Source organism: Dunckerocampus dactyliophorus, chromosome 5 (assembly GCF_027744805.1).
Source record: "Dunckerocampus dactyliophorus isolate RoL2022-P2 chromosome 5, RoL_Ddac_1.1, whole genome shotgun sequence".
Lineage (NCBI taxonomy): Eukaryota > Metazoa > Chordata > Actinopteri > Syngnathiformes > Syngnathidae > Dunckerocampus > Dunckerocampus dactyliophorus.
This window is the reverse complement of record NC_072823.1, coordinates 4,463,789-4,484,443: the sequence shown is the minus strand read 5'-3', so window position 1 is coordinate 4,484,443 and position 20,655 is coordinate 4,463,789. Positions and strand designations below refer to the sequence as shown.

At 41.0% G+C, this 20,655-nt stretch overlaps 2 protein-coding genes across 3 annotated transcripts in view; one reads left to right on the top strand and one right to left on the bottom strand.

Annotated features, from left to right (window-relative positions):
* si:dkey-246g23.2 (solute carrier family 66 member 2) overlaps positions 1 to 19,678 on the bottom strand; it is a 50,546-nt gene extending 30,868 nt beyond the window's left edge. For both annotated transcript variants that reach the window (XM_054775997.1, XM_054775998.1), the window contains exons 1-3: positions 19,362 to 19,678; positions 15,722 to 15,955; positions 14,736 to 14,869 (exon numbers count right to left, since the gene is read on the bottom strand). In XM_054775997.1, the coding sequence (XP_054631972.1) occupies positions 14,736 to 14,869; positions 15,722 to 15,924 (337 nt within the window). In that variant the 5' untranslated portion in view covers positions 15,925 to 15,955; positions 19,362 to 19,678. The remainder of the gene's footprint in view (positions 1 to 14,735; positions 14,870 to 15,721; positions 15,956 to 19,361) is intronic.
* Positions 19,679 to 19,711: 33 nt separating this feature from the next.
* Positions 19,712 to 20,655, top strand: part of LOC129181189 (heat shock factor-binding protein 1-like) — a 2,670-nt gene continuing 1,726 nt past the window's right edge. The window contains exon 1 of the mRNA XM_054775999.1: positions 19,712 to 19,886. Coding sequence (XP_054631974.1) covers positions 19,842 to 19,886 — 45 coding nt within the window. The 5' untranslated portion in view covers positions 19,712 to 19,841. The remainder of the gene's footprint in view (positions 19,887 to 20,655) is intronic.

Below are 20,655 nucleotides of genomic sequence, written 5' to 3'. Positions count from 1 at the left end.
GGGGGTTCACAGTTGACTTTTAGCTTAGTGTGGTTTATACTACAGGAACAGTGGCCCATGTTTTTATTAGATGTGAGATAATTTATACCTGCAACAAAAGCCTGTTGTTCTGGAGATCAAGTCTGGCGTTTCTGCGACTCACCAAACATTACTGACACCAAGTGGCCGGTGTAGAAGACTACATATCATCACAACATCTTCTGAATGCCTTATATTTGTATTTTACTTCCTGTAGCCATTTTTATGGTTGCTGCTTTAATAAAGAAACTAATGCCTCAGTTTGGGATGGCAGTTCTAGAATGAGTTCATCATTATGGTTGTAATATTTTATTACTGTAAATGCATACAAAGCTCTTGTATTGGATCTTACTCGACTGTGATGGTGTACTTGCACACACCTCTTATTCAAAAGTCGTGGTCAAAAACCATCTCACCAAACATATAACGACTGGAGTAATACTTTTTTTTTGTCAAGTTTCACTGGGAGGATCCGGGGCGCTGTGCAATTATTTTTACAGAGAGTAATTCTGACCTCTCTCTCTTTCTCTCTGGGGTTGCTTCTGTGTGATGAAAAGCAGATGTGAGATGATTTCATGAAACAGCAGGTAAAAAAGGGAGGAAGGGGACACCTACACTGAAAAAGTGTCCACTCATTTAATTTCTTGTTTATCCAAACATGCCTTTTTGGCACACACATTCCCAGTGGATTTCAAATGACTGAATTAAGAAACTAAAAGGGCACTTGAGGAGCACGGACCTCCACAGAGGTCATTCACTTAATTGGCCTGCTTTTAACGCTCCACATTATATTAGGCATCACTGTAAATATGCCAGTCCAGGTATTTTTATGTTTATGTTTTTTGTGGAGTATTAATGAAAATGTTAAAGGACTACTTTTTACGCACAGCAAACCTGGAAGGTATTCGTATATGCAAGTGCAAAAGATTACAGCGCAGTGTGAGTACAGGCATTGCATCACTTTTATACCATAGCAATGTGAATATAAAAGTCTTTTCAGCACCTCCGTGCCAGAAATCCTTGGTGTTGATGTGCCAACTACAATTTTTCCAACTTGGCGGAGGTCGCATGCACCGATCAGGTTTTATGCTGCCGATACCGCTCACATAGATTATGTGTACATTTTTAAATTTATTTATGATGAGTGCTATTGGCCAGGGGTGCTATATAAGGGGGAAAAGGTAGGGCAATTCCAAGGTCCCCCAACTGCCAGAAGGCCGTATTTGGCCGTAAAACATACTTGACTCAAGAGAACATATATCACTGGTGAAACTTACAGAAGACATGCCTTTTTTAAGGAGACCTTGAATGTGAGAGTACATTGTTTGATGGCACTCTAGCAGGACTTCCAGGTATCATGCGGTGTCTTCCACCGCTGAGAGAGGTTGGTCATCTAGTCCAATTCAATTATTTTTTGGGTTATTGGCTTTAGAATGCCGACTGTCAAGCACATACGGGCGAATGTTGTCCAGCGTTGGCTCCATTAGCTGCCGTTTGCCTGATGGTCACATCGTTAAGTTCCACACGGCAGACATGATTGTTTTGGGTTTTGCATGCCTGCTCAGTGTGAAGGTATGTGGGCGGGAGACGCTTGTTACAGGCCGCATGCTGCAATAGGACGAGCCAGAGGTGATCGACTTCTGTGATCGGCGTTGAAAGGCATTTAGCGGTATATGCCGATCACTGGCGATTTCATGGAAATCGGACGATTTTGATCGGTGGCCGATCGATCGGAGCATCCCTACTTTGTAGTTGTGATTGTTTCTATATACACACAGCTTTGAGTGGCTTATTGTGTGTCTTTTGCATACAAATGACATGTTTAACATACTAAGTATACACATTTAATTAGAAAGTAGCACAAATTCACACTCATGCGCACAACAGAGAGCCTTTCAGATAAGTTTTAAATTACAACAGTCACTACATGTTTTTAATTTACAACAGCTTTGTGTGGGGAGGTGACAGCAGTGAGTAAAGCCATAAACCGCATAATGTATTTAAGGTGCCTCCGTCCCATCCCCCATCTTTCTAGCGTTGATGTTTAATCCAGTTTCCAATTTGTTGCTTCACTGCCCAATTCTCACAATTGTAGTATTTTTTTTATCTTTTGTACAGAGTGAATAAACCAAACAAATTAAGATTCAGCCTTCGGGCCACATTGTTCCACAGTGTGACAGCTCCACCGCGATTTCTCAAAGCTGTTTGGTCACATCTGCCGCAAAAATGTCTGCCAGCAACCTTTTATGCACACTACTCACCGGGATAGTGGGAACATCTCTAATTATGTTATACAGCCATTTACATAGAAAAACACGCACAAAACTGCAAGCAACAGGCAGATGTTTGTGAGGTCTTTGCCTGTATAAAGAGAACTTTCCCTTTAAGGGAAAATGGAGGTGAAGTTGGTGATGGATGGATGAAGGATGGTGACATTTAAAAATACCACAGAACCATAAAAGACATGTCAATGTGTGTGATAGTATTAGTTAGTAGGTTTAGTTGTTAAGACCGATACATCAGAATAACAAAGCCAAATGGACATTGGTTGACTGATTTTGAACTGTAGGCAGGTTAGATTACAGTATGGGCAATCTTTGGGGTCGGGCCAGAAGCAGATGAATGGAGTGTCTGAGTAAACTAAGGCCCTGTCCACACAGGAACGTTCTTGGGATTTTTTTTTTGGCAAAATATTGCCACACTGGGGCTGTCGGCTGTGGCATTCGCCTCAGAAACCATCACTTCTGTGTCTTCATTCATGTTAGCGTTTGCTGTCTCACTAGGCTAACTCCTAATCCTCTGGATCCACTCACGAGTAGCCCGGCTTCCACAAAGAGGCTGAATGAGATGAGGGCTCACTCTCTCCGTTCATTCCACTATAGAACCAATGCGCACAGACAGATGCAGAGTGAATCCTCTTGTCATCCGGCCTGTGTGGCACAGGGAGACGAGCAGATGAAAAATGCACGCATACATGCACATGTCAGTTTATCGAGGGAGTCATAATTATCTACCTTTTTTTTTTTATTGCTGGATTCATTGATTTATCGATTATTGTGACAGGCCTAGCTGTGTCTAAATTCGGGGTCTTCAGCCTACTAGTTTGCATTTGTGGACTACATGATGTCATCGGGCCGTGTGAAGGCTGTCCAAAATAGAAAGTCTGCAAAGATTCCTCCAAATGCGATCAACAAATGTGTCCTGTATTTGTAACTTTGTATGTTTTGGGATACGGGCAATACTCACAAAACTGAAAAATATCTTAGCTCTTTTTTGCACTTGATGGACGTGTAGAGGGGGAAACCAAAGTTGGCGAGCTGTAGTGAGTGACCTTGCCGAGATTGAAGGAGTTGCTGATAGCGGAGGAAGGAATTAAAGAGGTGACGCATCACTGGAGCGTTTTACTCTTCCTAACATATGCCAGGAGAACATGACAGAGACAGAGGAGCAGGACATCCAATTAACTACTATTGGACTCCCCCTGCGCTGATTTAACTTGTTCTGTCTCCCGCATATCATATTTTTCACACATGCACAACTAAAAGTGTCAGTAAAGAAGAGGATAAAAGATGAAGAGAGGTATATCCACTAAATTCATCAACCCTCAGAGCTCCAATCCGACCCGATCCGGTAACGAGCCTTTTTTTATTTTAACAATAAGCTTTTGTTACAAACATGAATTTGTGGAATTGAATAGGGTTATGAAAGCAGCTCTTCAAAGCATTAAAAATAATGCAACCAAAGTATTACTTTTTTTGTTACACAGCATGACCAACATTATTGTTGGCTTTTGTAACAAACCTCTTTGACTCAGGTCCCTAATCCAATAAAAGTCCATCCAATAAAAGGTCAAATTGGAAAAATTCATGCAAATTACTTTTAGGGTAGGACTAATCATTTGACATGGTTATAGATCAATTTGTGGTGTGATTTAGAATACTGTATATTAACAAACTCTTCGACACAATAGCAATTTATTGGCGGTCCCTAGTATAAACAACCAACGGGTACAGTGGCATTGGCGGCGCCAGAAATGCTGCACCAGGGTGGCCAAGTTGAGACCATTACTCACATAGGCATGGCAATAAGTTGACACCTGAAACGGTGAGATGGCCAGTGGGGTGCCCGAAGAGTGACCACGGCCACCATTGGACACCATTGGCCACTACGTAGCTCCGCCACTGTAGAGCGGCACTTCCCGTTCGAGCTCCCCACACCATGACACAGCAATCCGAGCACAGTGAGGGGGAACTACCGCTGTAGCTACAGAGCCCAATATCCAACGTCCAACTGAAACTAACTTGTCTGCATGGTGGTGTTGTGTTTTCTTCTTCTTGCGGGTGGCGGGAGTCGAGTGGCAACCAGCTTTGCGGCGCATTACCGCACCTACTATTTTGGAGCGTGGCCCAGAATTACGAACGCTATACGGCAAGCGTATCGGCCTGATCTCATGGCGGAAGTCGATATTATCTGATTTTCAAAATACAGCGAATCAAACCCTCATTCATGCATTCATTACATCACGTATTGACTTCTGTAATAGCATCCTTTATTGCACATCCACCAATCCTTAACAAACTCCAATACATTCAAAACTCTGCCGCCCGCCTCCTCACCTGTACCCGTTCACGAGACCACATCACCCCTGTCCTTCAGAACCTCCAATTCAAAATCCTCTTACTCACCCATAAACCACTCCACAACCAGGCCCCCTCTTACCTTAAAGACAGTCCCATACCCAAACCTCCTGACTGTCCCTAGGACCAAGCACCGAATCTGAGGGGACAAAGCCTTCTCTGTCGCCACCCCCTCTCTTTGGAACTAACTTCCGCCACACATCCGTGACACTGCTGACCTTACCACTTTTAGGACTAACTTAATCTTGTCTTTGGTCTGCACTTTTAACTATTTGTTCTGAACTCTGCTTTTTGGTTTTCACTTTCCACTTCTATTTTGTACACTTGTATTTGTTTGCTTTTACCATGTAAAGCATGTTTGAAAAGTGTTGAAAAGTTTTTGAAAAGTGCTCTATCAATCAAATATATTATTATTATTATTGTATCTTGTATTTTCAGCCATGCTTCAACTGACATGCAGTACTTGCTTAAAGTTTAATCCACCGTTTGTGATATATATACATACATATATATATATATACAGTATATATGTACAGTATATATATATACAGTATACATATATATATATATATATATATATATATATATATATATATATATATATATATATATATATATATACTGTATATACACACACACATACACACACACACACACACACACACAGTATATATAGTGGTAAGCATTTCCTTCCTGTTTAAAAACACGCACAGTGAACACGCAGAGTCAAAGTTAAGCCTGTCTGTGTGTGAAGGTGATCGGGTATGATAATAATCAGTTGTTGACCAGGGGGAGGAATCCTGAGGTGGCGATAACAGCACCGTGCACCAAACTATTTAATAGGGTCAACTAGGTCGGACACATCGTCAATGTGAGGCCTTCTTCCTCATGAGATAAACAGGTGTAAATCAAAGATAATGCCACCAGAACAGAGCCAGCGGTGGACAGCAACAAATGAGGCACTATTATTGGAGGCACAATAACGAAGTGTGTGTATAAAGGTCTTCCAATCAAACAAGTTGACCTTCATAGGAGAGATGATGTTTGTGAATCCAAAGCAGTTCAGGTAAGGACCATTTAGGGCTTCAGTAAAAAAAAAAAACATGACACAATTACTGGACACGTGATGTTATTATACAGTACACGAAACATGCAATTACATAATGGTCGGTGTTTATAAACTACCCGATGTCATACACATCATTCACAGCCCAATGTTTTTGCCTCTTGCATGCAACGTGCATACACATTACATGCATGCCATCCATGTGCCATTTTGGGAAAAGAAAACCTGCTAGGAATCCAACTAGTGCTACTTCAGTGTCATCCACCACCAACGGCTCCCATGTTGTCCTCTGTCTGCTGTGTCGTCCACAAGTTGAAGACATTCTCAGTATATGGTTTGCGGTTAAACATTCATTTATGTTGTAAAACATTGAATGTAGTTTACTCCTGCTTTCACTGGGAACACTGGAGAACTGTTGAGAGCAATGTGTTATCATCACACGTCCACATCTCTGTCAATGTAAACAAGAAAGTGAGGACGTGGGTCCATGGAGGGTTACATTTGATTAGTTAGCGCCATTCAGGGACAAACGCTATTGGCGAAAGTAACAATGATTGGCCAAAATTCGCAGGGATGTTGAGGGAGGACTGGGCAAAATTGTGAGGTTGCGCATAGGCACATACAAATATACAGTATAACTTTCTGCATGAGCAATGGACTACAAATACAGAATGATGCCACAAATAAAAATATGCATTTGAAAACACAAAAACACATGCTCGTTAACACTTGTTCATATACCTCCTTAGGGTATAATTACCCTCAGCCAGCTCAAGAGCACAGTAATTAGCACAGCAGGGCCTGATTAAAAGTTATTATTTAGATGGGGAGTCAATTGACCTTCATCTGTCCATATTTGCTTCTCTCATATCCAGAGCTACTGTATATACGTTTGTGTCTGTGTTTTTAGTGATTTAGTATTATTGTGGGAGTTTGTATTCATTTTTGGGAAAAATGCAAAACCCCCGTGTCATTTTGTGTACACAGTCTCGCCACTTTGCGGTTCGAGTTCTGTGGCGTCACTCAAGCACGATTTTCAAAAATACATTAATTAATAAATCATGCTGTTTTGTGGTCGAATACGGATAATTATTAGGAAAAACTTTGGCATATTTAAGCAAATGCTACATTTTTTGGCCTAAATTAAGCTTTTTCAAGCATAAAAATAGCTAAATATGCTACACTGGTCATGAAATGTCAGTAATGTTACTGTGATGTTCGGTGAGACACAAGCACCAGACTTCATTGCCAGAACAAGAGGCTTTTATTGCAGGTTTGAATTATCTCACAACAGGTACAACAATCCCTAATAAATACACGGGCTACTAAAGCTGAAACTCAACTCTGAATCCCTGACGTCCCTGAAGCATACTTATAGCAACACACACGAATCTCGCATGAGTCTTATTTATGTCTCTGGTTTCCAAAGTGCGCAACAAAGCACAAAAGCCCTGCTTCTCAACAACCAAATACGGCCACAAATCCTTCGCAATAAAAATTGCAATTGGCTTTGTGATTGGCTTTGCCTTTTCCGAGTTGGGTGGAAAATTTGTTATCACCTGCTCGATGGTTCTCTGGATGGCAGCGACTTCAGCTGGCTGTTTTTCCTCCTGGTTCGGGTGGAAAAAAAACGTGCTATGTGGTTTCTCATATTTGTCGTATTCCCAAAGTATTTTAAGCTTGTATGACAAAGCTTGCATATTGTCTGCCTCTTGTCCAGCTCATTTTTACCTTCAACTACATGAAAGCCAAAGTGCTTCCAGATGCTTGCTTTAAATCCAGCGGGTGCGGGTCGGAGTTTGCGCTCAGCCATTTTGGTAGCATCTTACACTTAGGTGCACCACCAAAAACTGTCCGTGCGGCACTTCCGCTTTCCGTCTTTTTGTTCCGTTTTTTTTTTTTTGTTCCGTCAGCATCGATTATTGACATGTATGAATCTGTTAATAATCGTCAATGTCCGAATCGCAATGCATCTAAGAATCAATTATTTCTCCCACCCCAATACAAATCGCCATACCTATTTTTTGTAGTTATAGCTTAAAAACTTCCAATTTGATAGCTCAGCATATCTCCAAATTTAAAGTGACTCATTAACAGGATGTTGAGGGAGATATTTTCAAAAGAAAATGACAGGAGGACTACTGTATGCAAAAGTGCATGTTAGGTCTAGTATAATGTGCCTTACGTAACTGTGGATATGTTGTTAAAATATACTGCTATTTATGATATGCATGAGAAACAAGGAGCATGTGACAACTTGAGTGCCGCAGGGTTTTAGAGTTTGACTCCATCACACTCCCCGGTGATGGGGGTCGAATAAGAGAGCAATGAGCAACAAAGCCCTGAGAGAGTGCAGGAGGAATTGTTAGGGCTGAGCTCATTTCAGTTCAACTAAATGAGGAGAATAATGAGCTTAAACCTCACAGGGGTGTGTGTCTATCGCAGCTCCTCCTTGACATTGCAGAGTCAAGGACCGGCGTGCGCTAAGCTCCCAAGAATGGCATGAGTCAAAGTAAAAGGAAAAGGCTGATCATTCATGCATTCTGGCGGAACTACAGTCCATTTCTCATAAGGGTCCTCAGCACGAACACTGTTTGCAGTGTATGCAGTATGCAGTTTCAACGGAAATCATCCCACAGGACAGTAAAGGGCAAGGGGACTGACTGAAGGACATCAACTTCACCGAAAATGCCCACGAAAAAACAAGGATGAGCACATCGACACAGAGGGTTTTACAATATGTAAAAGGTTGCCATATAAACTGTTATAAACCTCTCCGCACTTACAAAATAATAGACGCGATGTGTGAGAGGTAGGGGACTTTTCTTACGCTCGGTGGTGAACAGGCGCTCGTGACACATACAGTACAACTGTTATAACGTCATAAAAATGTGTGAATATTCTCATTCATCCAAGGCATTGAATCGATCACAACTGGACCATTCAAGACTGGATAGGACAGCTCTGTTTTGACGGGGTGATGCTCTGCATGATATTTATTCTCTAAGGTAGGCAACCCCTTACAACACTTACAATACAACACTTTTTGCATTAGAAAGGTGTACAAGAGCGACCAACAGACCACTCCATATGCAAAAGTGAATATTCAGGTAAGATCCTTGACATTTTGAGGCTGTACTTAAAACAAAAAAAAACTGTAGGCAGTTTAGGGGCAACAAAGAAAAACTGAAATATCACATGGTCATAAGTATTCAGACCCTGTGCTCAGTATTGAGTAGAAGCACCCTTTTGAGCTAGAACAGGCATTTCAAGCGTTCTGAATACTTTCTGTACCCACTGTACATATCACGTATCCTTGTTTTAAGTTCAGACACACCAAAAACTACAGGGACTTAACAAGCTCGACAGCAACTCTTGTAAAGTTAAATAAAAACTTATATAAGATCTCCCTGAATGTTTTCAGCCTTCATCTTAGCATACTTCCCCGCAACAAAACAAGACTGAATTGAGTTTCTTACACACAATCGCCAACAGTTTCCACTTGGAATCAATTAAGCAAAGTATAAACAAGGGATTACTGTAATAAAAAACTATAATACTGTAATTCAGTACTGTATATATATTTCAGGACAAAGCTTTGCATAATTTGTTATTAGCATTAACATTTCAGCTTTTTGTCATCACATTCTGCCTTTTTGCTCAATTTTTCACATTTTTGTTGTTTTTAAAAATTGTATTTCTACATTGTGCCTCACTTTGAACACCCCAGCTCTACTGTGATCTTGCGCCGCAATGCAGTGCTCTACCATCTTTGACGAAAACTCTGCTCGGCTTCAAAAATTAAAGATTTCTATCCGTCATTATAAATGCATGGCGTAATCATTGCTTTGACATGTACAGCAAAAATAGCAGCAGTTACAAGCTCAACAGGAAATAGAGATTGCAGCCGTGACTAATCGATTAGGCGTGCAAAACTGTCTACACAGCAAAAAAAAAAAAAAAACATTAATTTCTCCACTTGCTGAACGGTCATTTAGAATTAGACTAAACATGAGCTACTCAGACGCACGCAGTAACTGTTCAACTACTTACTTGAAAGCATACAATTATTACCACAAGTTCAACCTGAAAGGCAATTTCTTTCATTTCCATTCCAAAATGATTCTGTGCAAGCAATCCAAAAGCAGGAACTGTTAATGACCATACTGACTTAATTTACCTTGCCAATTAAACAGTTATCAGGGGGATAATGAAACACATTGAAAGTAGACAGAACGCATTCCTCTGTGTCGCAGGATATTGTCAATGCAATTGCCTGGGCTGCAAAGTGTGGATATGTGTTTGTGCGTTTCTATGCTTGAGTTGCTTGAGTTCATTACACCCAATTTGTCCTGCTGCACTGCTGCCTGAGCGCTGTAGATAAGCGTGAGTGACAGAGTGATCACACTCTGCACTGCACCACACAGAGTTTGGTGTACTGGGTCCAAGTCCTTGAAGATTATTCATTCATTTTCCGTATTGCTTATTGTTTTCAGGGTCATGGATGAGCCTATCCAAACTGATTTTAAATGCGCGAGGTGGACTGGTTGTCAGTCAGTCACAGGGCACATGTAGACAAAACGACATACTTAAATGCAATATTCATTGTCTCTTCCAAGTGGGGAAGAAAGAAATTCACATTTGCAACCCTGCAAGTCCGGAAGAAGCGACACAATATATATTACACAGCCGACATTAAATTCAACTGAGCAAAAAGGGCTTACTGGATGAATAATGTGTGGGGTAATCAATCTTTAATTTATGGGCTGAGAATGAAGTTAGATAAAAAGTCATTTTCAGATGTCATATTGTTGCTCACTGAGCAGGAACAAAACTTACAGGACAGCACAAAGAATGGAGTCATGAGGCTAACTTTGAAAAAAAAAAGTTCATGTAGTGCTGTAATGTGTGATGTAATGTGTTTGTGTCGCTCCTCAAATTCATTTAGGATATTTGTAAGGCGGAGGCTTCGTGAAAGAGCGTTATAGTTTGATAAATAGGGCGCATGTGCCCTCTGCTGGCAGAAAAAAACATCACTAAAAATCCCTAGACTGTATTACACATCGGTCAAGCCCCGCATCCAAGTCAATATATTTCCAAGAAAATTGAATTCCGAAAGCGATGTTGCCAGCCCATTTTTCCAACATACACATGCACACCCCGGGCAAACTACACCTTTATGCAGGGTAACTACTTTACCTCTACTAACTCTTGCATATAAAAGTATTCCATGAGAATCCATTCATTCATTCATCCATCCATTTTCCTCCGTTTATCCGAGACTTGCAAAACACTGACTATCTCCAACCTCTGGAAGAAAGTCAAATAAGCTTGATGGGTCCTTTCTTACAAGCTGAACTAAAAAATCTAACCTCCTCTGAAGAAGTGGAAAAATAACTTTGGATTCTCCTTAACCGTTTAAAAAGTGAAGACAAGTTTCCAGGCCTTTCAAAAGCGCATTCCACCATGCTACATCTACTTTTGCAGGTGTTAAAAAGGTTAAAAGTTCAAGAAGTAATCTATGGGGCCAGCCTCACCTCGGAACCAGAAGACTACAGGAGAGACTCGGCAGCTTGAGAAAAATAAAGAGAAACATCAAACAACAAACCTACTCATTAACCAATTTTTAGTTACGAGAGAAAACAAAATATGGTCCAGAAAATCTTTTTTTTCTGCAAGTAGGGCAGGCCCCAGTTGTATTCCAGACATAACATTTTCTTTTCTAGTTTGACAATACCTTCTCCAAGCAGCAGGGGAGGCCGCTGTGCTACTCTTTGAGCTGTGAACTGCATGGAAGTCGCAGTAAGTGAAACTGATTTGCAGGATGCTTGGTCAGTTTCAAGCCTCACACATTGCTAACGAAAGCTAAAGTTAAATTGCAAGAACAATTTCAACCAGAAGAGGCTTATTAAAAATAACAATAATAATAATAACAATAATAATGCACAAAAGACAACTCAGCACAGGATGCAAGATTCCTCCAGACGCTGGCTGAACCCAGAGACACGTGATACACAGTACATCTGTCCAGCTATAAACCGATGCACAATCGGGACAGACACATGGTTATCCATGTTGTGTTTTTCTTTGATAGAATCAGATTAGCAACTACAGTATTGTGTATATCCAATATTGATCCAATATTGAGATATCAGATTATATCGGCTTGTGTCTAAAATCTCCGATACTGGCACTCCGATACAAGCAGTCGATTCCAGACTCCGCCCCAGCATGTCGATCCAGCAGCGGCCGGATCGAGCCCACATGATCACAACAACGGTCTGTGCCAGCGTATTTAGCGAGGAGTTGGAGTGATGTCGGCCGTGTGGCAGGATTTTTCGTTAAAGTTTAAACAAAGACGTCACAGCTGAGTGCAAAACTTGTCATGCACAAGTTTCCTGTGGCGGCATAGAACCGGGAAAGTTTAATACGGCCAACCTCAACACGCATTTGAAGCGGGATCACACTGGAAACGCCCACAGGACGGCAAACGGTAATTGACTGTAATAGAAAAGAGCCAGAGTACGGTAATATTGGGTTTAAAAATGCTTAATTGAGCACCTCGACCCTCGCTACATCCATCCATCCATCTTCTTCCGCTTATCTGTAGTCGAGTTGTGGGGGCAACAGCCTAAGCAGCTTCACGGCTTCCTAGCTGCTTCACACTTGGCTGTGAACCGATCCAGTGAGAAGTGAATATCACGGCTATAAATGATTAATAAACAAATCAATCAGGAGTTGGACTAGACCCCTTATTCCTCCCTGAATCTTAAATATCATCTTACCACAACTTTTTGACAATTCTATGATTGCAACTCTGTAGATTGCACAAAGAAATGTCCATAAAGACACTCTATGGGGTGTTTGGTGCGGAAGAATGAACTAGAGCAGAGATGGTCCAACGTCAGCAACCTCTGACTTACAAACGTTTTTCTAGATGAAAATTAAATAAATACCACCCACACACATGTTGTGGAAAGACTTCCCAGAAGAGTGGAAGATGTTACTGCTGCTAAGTAGAGACCTACTATATTTTCTTCCACTTTCACTTCATGTAGGTGCAGCCATTGCAGAGCCAAAAGTTTGTCTATAGAGTGTACGTGTGTAGACATGGAGAACAGAATGGGGGAAATGAAACACAAGAGAAGGAAGAGGGGGGAGATGGTGAAAGCAGATGAGAGAAGAGAACAGTAAACAAGTAGCATTACAGGAAGAAGAAAAAAATGCTGATACAAAGCAGGAAACTGTGTTTCTCAAGGAGATGAGAAACGGAAACATTTGCATATTTGGAAATCATGTTGACACAACTGAGGAAGTTACTTCACATGGTGATGACGCTGTCGAACATGGCAGTGTTTTTTACTGAAAGGTTGCCCTAATCTATTCTTGTTCGGACGCCCACCATCCCCCTTCAGTGCCACATTCTGTGAAACCGGACCTCAGGCCAATCCTACTGGACGGCCATGGTCATGGGGTATTTATCTATATTTAAACCAGACATTGAGGACACGCTTTTGTATGATTTAACCTGAACTTATGGGTTTTGTTGACGTGTTTGAGGAGGAGAAAACACCAACTTTGTTAGCAGTTGTTTGGTCTCTGGTCTTTAGTTGTCTGAGCATCCTTATTCACCAAGAAAAGGTTTAAAATCACATTCATCTTTGATCAAACTGTGTCTATGATGAGTGTTACACCAGCTCATTTGGGGCATTTATTCATTTAGGGCTGCAATGAACACTTATTTTCTTATTCGATTAATCTGAAACTTGTTGATTCGGTTAGGCCCCAGACAGACCAAATCAATATGAACCAAACACCAACAGTTAGTGGTTTGGTCCCCAACATATCAGAAAAGAGGCACAAATGTCAATCGCTGTTTTCCAAATTCAAGGTTGATGTGTGTGAATATCCATCCATCCATCCATCCATCTTCTATGCCGCTTATCCTCACTAGGGTCGCGGGTATGCTGGAGCCTATCCCAGCTGACTTTGGGCAAGAGGCGGGGTACACCCTGGACTGGTCGCCAGCCAATCACAGGGCACATATAGACAACCAACCATTCACACTCACATTCATACCTATGGACAATTTAGAGTCTCCTGTTAGCCTAAGATGCATTATTTTGGAAGGAAACCGGAGTACCCGGAGATCTGATAACATAACAATATTTTTGGAAGGAAACCGGAGTACCCGGAGATCTGATAACATAACAATATTTTTGGAAGGAAACCGGAGTACCCGGAGATCTGAGACTGTGTGGCCAACATGCTAACCACTAGGCCGCCGTGCGGCCTCATGGGTGACTAAGGAAATAAAGAAATATTCACATTCGAGAGGCTGGAATTTCAATTCGAAAAAAATTGAATACCAAAATTGTTGCGGATTAATTGGATAATCATTAAATCACTGAGTATTTGTTGCAGCTCTGTAGTCGTTACTTCGATCGATAACTCCACTTTTACTAAATTTGCATAATATTTACAAAAATAATAACAAATTATACGTTCACTTTTAAAGTACCAAGCCTAAAGTATCAGTCAAGCTTAGCCATTAGCGCACACACAAAGCCTGATTGTTGTTTTTCGCTATTTTTCCATGAAACACAGAGAACAAAGCTATAAATTTCATCCACATTACCCCCATAATAGGCTCTAGCTTAACCTTGTGGTCAGGTTAGCCTTTCCCATTGATACCTTTATTTATTCACAGTATAAGTGAGTTTATTATATTTTTTTTATGTAGAAATCACTAATAGTTACTTGGGGGTTCCTCATTACCAGCTGAAAGCTGTTTAAAACTGTCAAGTTTGCATTGAAAATGAGCTGTTCATTAAAGACACAGGAGGGATGCATAACTGGAAAGTGAGTTCTATATACACATGAAAAAAGTTTTCCAATGGCCTGATCTTTTGGCAAGAAGTAGCAATTAAGACATTTTGCAAGGACAGCAGTCACTGTTTCTATCACATATGATTGAGATGTTATTGTAATAAAGGCAACTCAAAGCTGCTAACCTGTAAGACGGTGTTGCTTGGTGCTCACACGGTTGGTGTTGTGGACTGTGCTGCAAAGGTGGAGCATAGCAAACATGGTGAGGATCATCACCACACTCTGGAGCAGCAACGTGAGCTCAAACTGCTTTCCTATCCTGCACAGATGCAAACAAACAGTCACTTACATTTGGATAACGAGCGCAAGCAACAGGAACAGAGGAACAAAAAAAGATCAGTCAGATGAAGTTGCTCTCCGCTCTCCCCTGTGTGGACTTTGCATGTTCTCGTGCGTGGGTTTTGTCCGGGTACTCTGGCATCCTTCCACATTCCAATAGCAGGCATGTTAGGTTAATTGGTGACTCTAACTTGTCCATAGGGTGTGAATGTTTGTTTGTCTATATGTGCCCTGCAAATGGCTGGCAACCAGTCCATGGTGTACCCCACATCACACCCAAAGTCAGCTGGGATAAGCTCCAGCATACTCCCCCGACCCTAGTGAGGATAAGCAGCATGGAAAATGTATGGATGGTAGCACTGTAAAGCCTCTGCTGCTGTCTCTTTGTGTTTACATCTCATAGTCATTCATTAGCCTCTGTAAGCATTTTTTGTATTACAGTGCATCCCCGCACATTCACAAGTCAGCATTCCTGGCAAATCCGAAAATTTGCAGATTTTTGGGTAAAAATGTTTTCCCCAAAAAACACATCTCATACAAATATATGATAGTACAGGTAATAAAGCCTACATGTACCACTGTTAGGAAGTTAAGGAGTTAGAAAATGTTGTTTGTCAAACGTCTTTGAGTTTGGCAGTTCTTGAACGCACCGTAGTTTTGCTGTGAAACGCAAAAGTTTTTTGTGCTACAGAAGCACTAGCTTCGACAGCCGCTCCGAAGTATCAAAGTAATGCTTTCAGGGTACTGTAGACTCCATTAACTTCTGACTAGAGCGTCATAATAAAACACACTGAATTATCACTCATTTGAACAATTCATTACATACCCTTACCAGAAAAAGATTCGCAGGATGTTGGCTATGAGCAAAACCAGACACACTCTGGTAGAGAATCCCTCAGTGTTGCTGCTCCTCTGGATCTCCTGATATTGGGGTACGTAGGGAAGGGATCCTCCAAATACCATGAGGCAGGACGCTAGCCAGGACAACAGCATCCATGAACCTTCCGTTTCTTCCTCCTGGAGACCATCCATCATACAAGGAGGAGATCAGTGGCATCCAAGGAACCTGGGAAGAGATTGGTATGAATTAGAGTCTGAGCAACATTGTGAAATATGAGCTTTACATCTAAACAACTATGATGGCCATCTGCTGGATCTTTTTGGCTCCAACCGGAATTGCACTTATATCCAGAGCTACATCACAATTGAAATTAGTGTTTCTTCCTTCTCTGTTCACGTGCCAATTTCCGACAAACATTGTGGAAATTGTTTTCTTTTCAGTTTTTGTGTAATCCTGCTAATACACTCCTCATCAAAATTTTAACACCAGTTGAAAAATTACAAGAACTAAAGTGAACTTTGGTGATGTTTGATGCCAGTGTTTTCATGAGGCTAGTGGGAATGTTACTTTTTTGCCTTTGCCATCAAGAGATCATGTCAGTGTGAATACCTGACAGAAAAACACATTGAACCCACATTTTTGCCAAGAGTTTGGCTTTTAAATGCGGTGATCTTAAACTTTTGATCAGCTGATGAACAGCCTATTTCACTTTATGTTTGTTTGCAATAAGTTACTTTCTCAGAAATGTTTTTGTTCCACTCCCATTTCTTCCTTTTGGCATTTTGAAGCCCGATGTACCGTAGAACCTCCTTAAGACCCAACAGTGCAAAATGTAAATTCTTACAATTTTTCAACTTTTTTTCAACTTGTCTTAAAATTTTGACCAGTATTTAATTAATTACTTAATTAATTATTTAATTAACCAAACAGCTACCAGCGCTTGCACTTATGTCTGACAAATTGTCATTACATGCACATATGTCATGGCCAATTATGCACACTGGATTATGCAATCTGTCCTAATGCTCTTCTGTGTCATTAAAACAATACATTCAAGTAATACATTTATGACGCAGAGTAAATGTGAAAAACTACTGAGGAGGACTGCAAGGGAGGTGTCTCCATTCGCCGCCTCAATATGAAGATAAGCTTTCTTCCTCCTCCCTCATGATTTGTCACCCTGAGACTTCAGAGTAAACATTGTACTTTACAGCCTGTCGTGGTATTTACTGTTAATACGCCATAATCCCTGAAACAATGATGTTTTATGCTTCATGCGGCCTAACAAGCAGTCGTACAATGAATAAAATCAACTTTCACAGTTGGGTAATTCTGTAACGCATCCAGGAGTGCAAATAACCAGGTTTATTTCATCTCAGACTACTTTATTAGCAGTGTTGATACGCAGCTCCTGAGGAAAGCAAATATGTTCTGAGCTGTGATTCTCCAGCTGAATCTGAGCCTGCAGTAGTAAACCGGACACCTTTCCAGTGAGGGTTGGACTCCGCTCCACCAATTCTATTCATTACTTTTGTGGACAGAATTTCTTGGCGCAGCCAGAGCGTTAAGGGGTTCTGGTTTGGTGGCTTCAGGATCAGGTTTCTGCTTTTTGCAGATGATGTGGTCCTGCTGGCTTCATCGAGCCTTGACCTTCAACTCTCGCTGGATCGGTTCGCAACCGAGTGTAAAGCGGCCGGGATGAGAATCAGCACCTCCAAGTCTGAGTCCATGGTTCTCGCCCAGAAAAGGGTGGCATGCCATCTCCGGGTCGGGGATGAGATCTGCCCCCAGTGGAGGAGTTTAAGTTCCTCGGGGTTTTGTTGACAAGTCAGGGAAGGATGGAGCGTGCGGCGTCTGCAGCGATGCAGTCCGTTGTGGTGAAGAGGGAGTTGAGCCGAAAGGCAAAGCTCTCAATTTACCGGTCAATCTACGTTTCTACCCTCACCTATGGTCATGAGCTTTGGGTAGTGACCGAAGGACAAGATCAAGGACAAGTGGCTGAAATGAGTTTTCTCTGTAGAGTGGCTGGTCTCCCTTAGAGATAAGGTGGGAAGCACTGTCATTCGGGACAAACTGAGTAGAACCGCTGCTCCTTCGCATTGAGAGGAGCCAGATGAGGTGGCTTGGTTATCTGGTCAGGATGCCTCCCTGAGCACGTCCAACCGGTAGAAGGGAAGGGAAGACACAGGACACGTTGGAGAGACTGTGTTTATTTATTTTTTTATTTTCCAAATATTTCAACTTTCTACTTAAACAATCTTTGTAATTTTTTTTTCGTAGTATTATAACGTTATTCCCATAATATGACAACTTTCCCCCCAACCTAATATCCAGAATGTAAAACTTTATTATGTTTTATTATGTTTTGTTTGTTTCTCATCATATTATGACTTAAAAAAAAGAACGTATTTGTTTCTTTAATATTTCAACTCTATGCTACTAAAATATTATTTTTCCTCATAATATTATGAGTTTATTCTCAGAAAATTGCCCCTTTTTCTCATTATAGTAAGACTTAGTTCTCTCTTACTTTATTCATGTAAAATTACAGCATTTTTTTCCCATTTCTGCTGTTCTTTTTTCGATTAATTTCCAACTATTTCAGCTTTCTTCTTGGAAATGTTCTTCTTGTCATTATGACTTTTTCCCATTACATTTTGACTTTATTCGCGTAATAGTATATATTTTTCCCAAAGCTTTATTCGTTTTGTTTGTTTGTTTGTATAACAACTTTAGAAAATGTCTTTTTTCTTTAATATATCAACTTTATGCTGCTAAACTGAAGTTGTTTTCCTCATTATATTACAGTGTTATTCTATTTTTACAGCTCTTTTTTTTAACCATACTATATTTGTACTTTATTTTGTGATATTACTACAGTTTATTCCATTTTTGCAGAATGCGCTGCGGGCCAATAAAATAACAACAGCCAGGGGCCGCACTTTGGACACCTCTGAACCAACACATGTTTTTGGGATGTGATTGGAAGCAAGGACAGAAAACGCACGCACAGGGGGAACATGCAAACCACTACCCCACCGTGCTGTCCCATACAAAATAAGTAACCAGTGTCAGCTGACAGGTCACACAATATGGCTTTAAACCAACTGGCCCACATGTTAGAGGACAAGAAAAACCTCATGAACAGGTTCTTTGGGAGCAAATGTTAAAAACTCAAAGCAGGGCGGTCATTGCAGAACAAAGACGTCAGACAGTCAGCAAAAACAGTGTTCCATAATCCATAAAAATGACTGGAGTTAAATATTACTCAGAGATGCACTGATCATCATATATTCATCCAGACATGTCTTCCATACTGTTGTGAACGAATAGCTACAGTATACCTGAAGGCATTAGGTCTGCAGGAACAGTACAAGCTTTGTTGCATAAGCAAAGCATAACTTCATGGGGTTGGGTCACTGACATGTCTGCACTGAGAGGTACAGTATCACGTTTGGAGGTAAAGCACCAGTATCAGTAACGTGCAAACAACACAATGCCAGCATAAGTAGTTGGAATGTTCTTACATATACTGCGGTTGCAATACAGACACAATGCAAGAATGTCAGCATGAGTCGCCTTTGATATGAATAGCATGGTATCGCAGGATCAACTTGTAGTTTAACTTTACCTGTCTTCATCCGCTTTTTTTAACTAGATGGTTAGTTGTTGTTGTTGTTTCTTCAAAGTGCTCCACTGACAACTCCAACTTTTCAATCCAAACTCCCGGAGGGGGAGACCGCAACAAGAGCGCGCCTTCCAAGCGCGCTCACACACATGCGCTCCTTTTGTGAGTGCCGAATTGTGCGCCCAACAAATCGAAAAATACAAAGTTAGAACACAGCTTCACGTCCTGACTAACGGGTCCTCGAGGCTCAGAGTCAGACGCTATTGGGGCAAAATAAAACTACACACTCGTGCTCATGTTCCTCCTTGAAAAACACAAAGTCCCACATTCATTTTAAAGCTGCACTCAACTCTCGCGAGATTTCCTTCGTGTTGCGGAACAGCTGACTACGCAAGGAATGGTGCGACGGAGCGCTATGATTTTTTGGAAGAAAATTCCGTGACCTTTTTGGGGGGGTTAAAATATATATTTTTGAAGAAAACAATGGCTGAGACGGACCCCAAGTCAGTGCAGGATCTTACAAATGTGGTGAGTTGTGATCCAGGGAGCAAGCTAGCGTTAGCAGTTTGGATAGCAGCGGCTAACCATAAGCTAACGACACTAGCTGGCTATGTAGCTATAATTTGCGAGCATAGCTGGTTAGCCAGATTTTTGCACTTACAATGTCTAAATTGATATTTAGTTTTGAAAGAAAATGTCACAAAACCTACGGTTAATTCATTTCGCTGGCATAAGACGCGCAGGTACTTTTGGTACCCCAAAGCGCTTCCGTGTGTTCATCAGTGTTGTCATACTGTACGTCTGTTTACATTTACAATATTATAGACAATATAGTTGTTATTCCCTTGTCAGTGTATTTTATCACACCCAATGTTTTTTGTTTGTTTGTTTTTAACAGAGAGTGGTTAATTGTGTTGGTTTGGGATGACTTTATGTTGTCAACGAGACAGCGTATTAGTTCCTCCTAGCTCTTTCCTAACCATACGGTTTTTTGCTATCATCTTACAGTAAATTAATCAAACCCAGGACGCTGTTAGTTTACACATTTTGGATGTTTCAGGTACAATGTCACAGCATTTACGCAATGTTAACGCTGCAGTGCGCACAAAGTGTGCAATGTGGGTTTATGAATTCATTTCAGTGAAATAAATAATCATGCGTTTTCATATTGTCTAGGAAACACATTTATCTTCATTCGAGCAGATTTTTTTGTCTGTCTGAGTTGCCAGGGAAATTATGTCGCTTATGTCAAATTGATGGGATTTACGGATGGCATTTCTGAGTTCCGTTGTCATTT